The sequence below is a fragment of the Xenopus laevis genome, chromosome 9_10L, assembly GCF_017654675.1.
Source record: "Xenopus laevis strain J_2021 chromosome 9_10L, Xenopus_laevis_v10.1, whole genome shotgun sequence".
Lineage (NCBI taxonomy): Eukaryota > Metazoa > Chordata > Amphibia > Anura > Pipidae > Xenopus > Xenopus laevis.
Window position 1 is genome coordinate 28609540 of NC_054387.1, and position 4279 is coordinate 28613818.

The 4279-nt window shown below is 39.8% G+C and overlaps 1 protein-coding gene across 1 annotated transcript; it reads right to left on the bottom strand.

The window, feature by feature from the left end:
- Positions 1–1024: 1024 nt before the first annotated feature.
- anapc11.L (anaphase promoting complex subunit 11 L homeolog) lies at positions 1025–3621 on the bottom strand. Its single transcript, NM_001171723.1, has 3 exons — positions 3429–3621; positions 1921–2036; positions 1025–1270 (listed from the first exon to the last, which is right to left on the bottom strand). Exons 2-3 carry the CDS (start codon positions 2027–2029, stop codon positions 1125–1127), a joined length of 255 nt encoding a protein of 84 aa, NP_001165194.1. The 5' UTR covers positions 2030–2036; positions 3429–3621; the 3' UTR covers positions 1025–1124.
- Between the last annotated feature and the right edge of the window lie 658 nt (positions 3622–4279).

The following is a 4279-nucleotide window of genomic DNA, read 5'->3' on the forward strand; positions in this document are numbered from 1 at the left end:
AAAAACTGAAAATGTATCAAAGTGGTGTTACTGTGCCTTTATATAAATATATTATATAATACTAACATATATTAATTGAACCTGGCATCTTACTGTCGAATAGCAGTTAAATAAAATCCAAAAAAATGCTTCTGCCATATCATATAAGCTGTTAAATCTGATTATTTCCAGTGCTTGTATTTTAAGTTTCTAGACATCAAACTCAGAAGCAATTTTGGGTATCTGGAGTCGTCAAAAATGTTCAGACTCCACAGCTCTGATTTCATTATAAAATACAAGTTATCGAGCAGTTCATCTACACGTTTTTAGATTTAGACTGAGATTGCTGTCCAATGGTATGACAGACGTCTGTCAGCCTGCCCCAGAAGTGCCATACATCCCCAGGCAGTATAGATTTAGGAACACCTGAACTGTCTAGCCAAATATGGACACCTTCATATATGTGACTCTCCATGCAGTTGTATATGATTAAGGATGGTAGGCACCTGAAGCATGTTAAGCATTTAGGCTCTGATATTTTTTAAGATGAGCAAATAAAGATATTTTTATTGGAAGAATGGCTGCTGTCCACATTTTTTCTGTTTGAAATCTTCATATTAAAGCCATCTATTTGAACCACATTATGCAGCAGCACTGCAATCTAATGAGGCTGGGGCAAGTTATATTGCAGGTTCCAAATGTATAAATGGAAATAGACAGAGAAACCTAAACAATATATCATGCCCTCTGATTTTATTGTCTGACTCGGAACATCTAAATCAATCCTTACTTAGGTATATGGTTCCTTATATGGCTTAAGTTATGCCACCACCTGCCTGATGGAACAAGCATAAATCAACAAGAGGTAAAAAGGCCTGCCCTCGAGAACTTGCAGTCCAGTTGCTGGGGCACAAATGATACATGAGATAATGAACAAGTAAGCTATCTGCACCTCTCCCTGGGAGTCCAGTTATCTCTCTGAAATGCATACTTGTACTCTGCTCTCTGAGGAGCAGTGGCATGATTCTAATAAATTATCCAGTAATAACACACAGAGCCTTTATTGTAAAACAATGATGGGGAACAAGCACAGCAATAAGATTTACAAGGGATGTGAAATAAATTTAGTGGGTACAACACAGATTTCACTCTTTGAATTTCCATTCTTGGCGACACATGGGGCAGTGCTGCTGCACCTGTTGGGAATTCAGCCATTTTAAGATGCAATGCATATGGAAGCAGTGAGAGCAGTGACCCCACACCAATGGGCAGTCATCTCCTGGGATTTTACCTGCAAGTGTAAGAGTGTGAGGTGAGTTGCTTTAGGATACTCAAGACACTGGATCACATAACAATTAAAGGGTCAGTACACAACAACCAGACAGACAATATGCAAAGGCTAATATTTTGAATACTGAAGAATGTAAAGGGAGACAGTACATGTGCTTTAAAAGAAGCACTGTCTTGCTATGCAGTCAATAAATAGGTACACAGTCAGACAATGTTGGAGAGGGGATATATGGAGGACTGTGACACTGGAGTACGAGCAGCATATAGTCAACATAATGGTTGATACAATACCCCATAAAGAAGTTGCAGCAATGCAATGACAGGGAAACAATTAGCAGAAGCAGCCATGCCTAATTTTAACAGGAAACCCTTATTGCAAACAGTGGCACTTGCACCACATAGCAGCATGTCAGAAATTAAAGTGGTACTTTTTAAAGCAATGCCAAGGATAACATAGTGTTGGGATATACAGATTTGCCAGACCTACAGTCTGCTTACTTCAGGACAAACCAGGAAAAAAAAAAAAAAAAGAGTTCTGTATGAGGAAACCCCTGGCAGATGCTAGCATCATGTCATTTACCAAGTCCCATTATAGGAAAACTAATAAGGAAAAAGGTAGAGTACATATGCCTATGCTATCTGTGGACTCACATTCTGGACAGCACCCATTAAATGCCATACGACATATCCCACAGTTGTCATCGTTGGCCACCCACTGCCAGGAGGCAACACCATTCCAGCACTTGAGGCGAACCTTCATGACGATCCTGAGAAACACAGAGATATGTTAATGGTGCACAAAATCCCCATGAATCATAGTGCATAGACCCCCCCCCCCAATATGTAAAATGTGATTGCAATATTGGGAGGACAGCCAGAAACAAAATCTAATGCTATACAAAAGCAGGAAACTTATGGCATCTTCTAGGAATTCAAAAAGTGCTACATAGTAAAAAAAAACTGCTCTTAGTAGTATTGATGACATGGTCTGCATGACTATCCATCTGCCCCCTCGATCAATCCACACACCTGCCCCTATTCAGTCTACACCACCACCCCAATTTCTCCTCACCTCTTAAAACTGCCCACACCCTGCCTTTCAACCAATTGCAACTGAGAGACTAGCCTCTCCTGCACATACCTAGTTCTGTCCCTGTGTGCAAAGCACTTAAGTCTGCTTCTAAATATTAAGCAGATAACATGACAATAAAACTAAACAAGTCACGTAAAGAAAATCCAAAGACTCTGCAGTTCACTCCCTCTGCCAGTATTAATAATCTGTTCTCCTTCAGATAAATCGCAAAGTCGTCTTTAGGTTGTGGGAAAACCCACAAGAAATACTACACTATATATATTTTCTATATTCTTTTTGTCTATCCCTGAGCTTTTAGCGCTGGTTTTCCCACAACCTAAAGACTACTTTGCAATAAAACTAAACAAGCACCGTGGACAAGGTATGCACAAAAATTATGCCAGCGTGCAAAAAAAGGCTAAAAACTCAAGATTACATTTGGTCAATTTCATCCAAAATTTCCTTATTTTAAGTGAAAAATCTGGCACCAGTTTGTACAAAAAGACATTTTGAGTGCAGATTATAAAAAAAAAGCTAAACATTACTTCATTTGGATTTAATCATTGATCATATTGGGAACAGTTTTTGTGGCAGTGGGTTTTGTTGGTAGGGTTGCCACATGGTCGGTAAAAATGATGGTTAATCCCAATGTTATTAAATTACATTAAAAAGATAAATATATAAGAAGGCCGGTATTTTTTTTTTTTCAAGAAAAGGTGGCAACCCTAACTGTTGGCAACCAGGGAAGAAAGGGGTCTTTTGTGTCCCTGGCACATGTTATTACGCACTGAGCGGAGAAAAATATTGTATTTTGGATAAATATTGGGCGCAGACGCTCTGGCAGCTGCAGGCATCACTGGCAATAACCAGGAATAAAAACAACTGCTTTTTATCTGTCCTCTGACACAAACATGCACTCGCGAGGAAAAATGAATTTTAGCCAAATATTGGCAGCACAGACTGTTGCTGTGGAGAAAGTTGGTATAGAAGGGGGGCCAACCCCCTCTTAAAAAAAACAAACAAACTTTGTATTTTGTTCCCTGGCACAAGTAGGGTGTTCTAGAGAGCTGAGAGAAAAATGAATTACTCTGTCTTGATGAGATATTGGGAGCGGAGCCTCCGGTGGGTATTGCACGAAAATTACTTTGTTCCTTGGCACAAATAGCAGCAGTAAGCAAAGGACGCTAACGGTGCCCTGCTAGCAAAAAGGGCAATGACGAAAAAGAAGAAGAAGACGATGCTTATTATTTGCGCTGCTCCCTTCAGTGTAGCTACTATTTCCCAGTTTAAAGAGGCCGTGGATGATGTCACGATCACGCGAACGTCTCGGGGAACGCCTCCGTCACGTGACGTTCAGCGCGTATTCGGCGCCATCTTAAAATGGTGGTTATTGGATCCATGCTGTTGTGAGGTAACAACGGAGGGCCCCAGAATAAGCAGAAGCCCCCCCGCACATACGGCCCTCATACAATTACATTAGCCTGATTTGTAGCGGCCATTGGGCCTGCTGCTTCAGGCATGATGTGCTCCAAGAGTTTTAGTAGCCATGTTGGCCAAGAATACACCTGGGTATGGCGCGTTACATAAATACATGCGTGAATAGCAAGCGATACAGTGGTCAAGAAGTGAAAGAACTATAAATCTAAAAATATGAAGTGTACATTAATTATTGCTAGAAATGGCGACGTATGGAATTATATGGCTGGAATATGACTGAATTTAAACATCCAAATAAAAGTTTCTTGTGTAGGATATATCAAATATTAACTGGCTAGATTGTAAGAAGATTAAATATCTATGGAACCGTAAAGGATGCCATTTATCCTATCATGTTTTGTAAAAATATTTAATATTTGTATGGGATAGCTTTATATTTGTAGAAAGTGTTTTTAACTCTTTAAATACCACAATGTGGCTAAGGGTGCTGAAATGCCACAG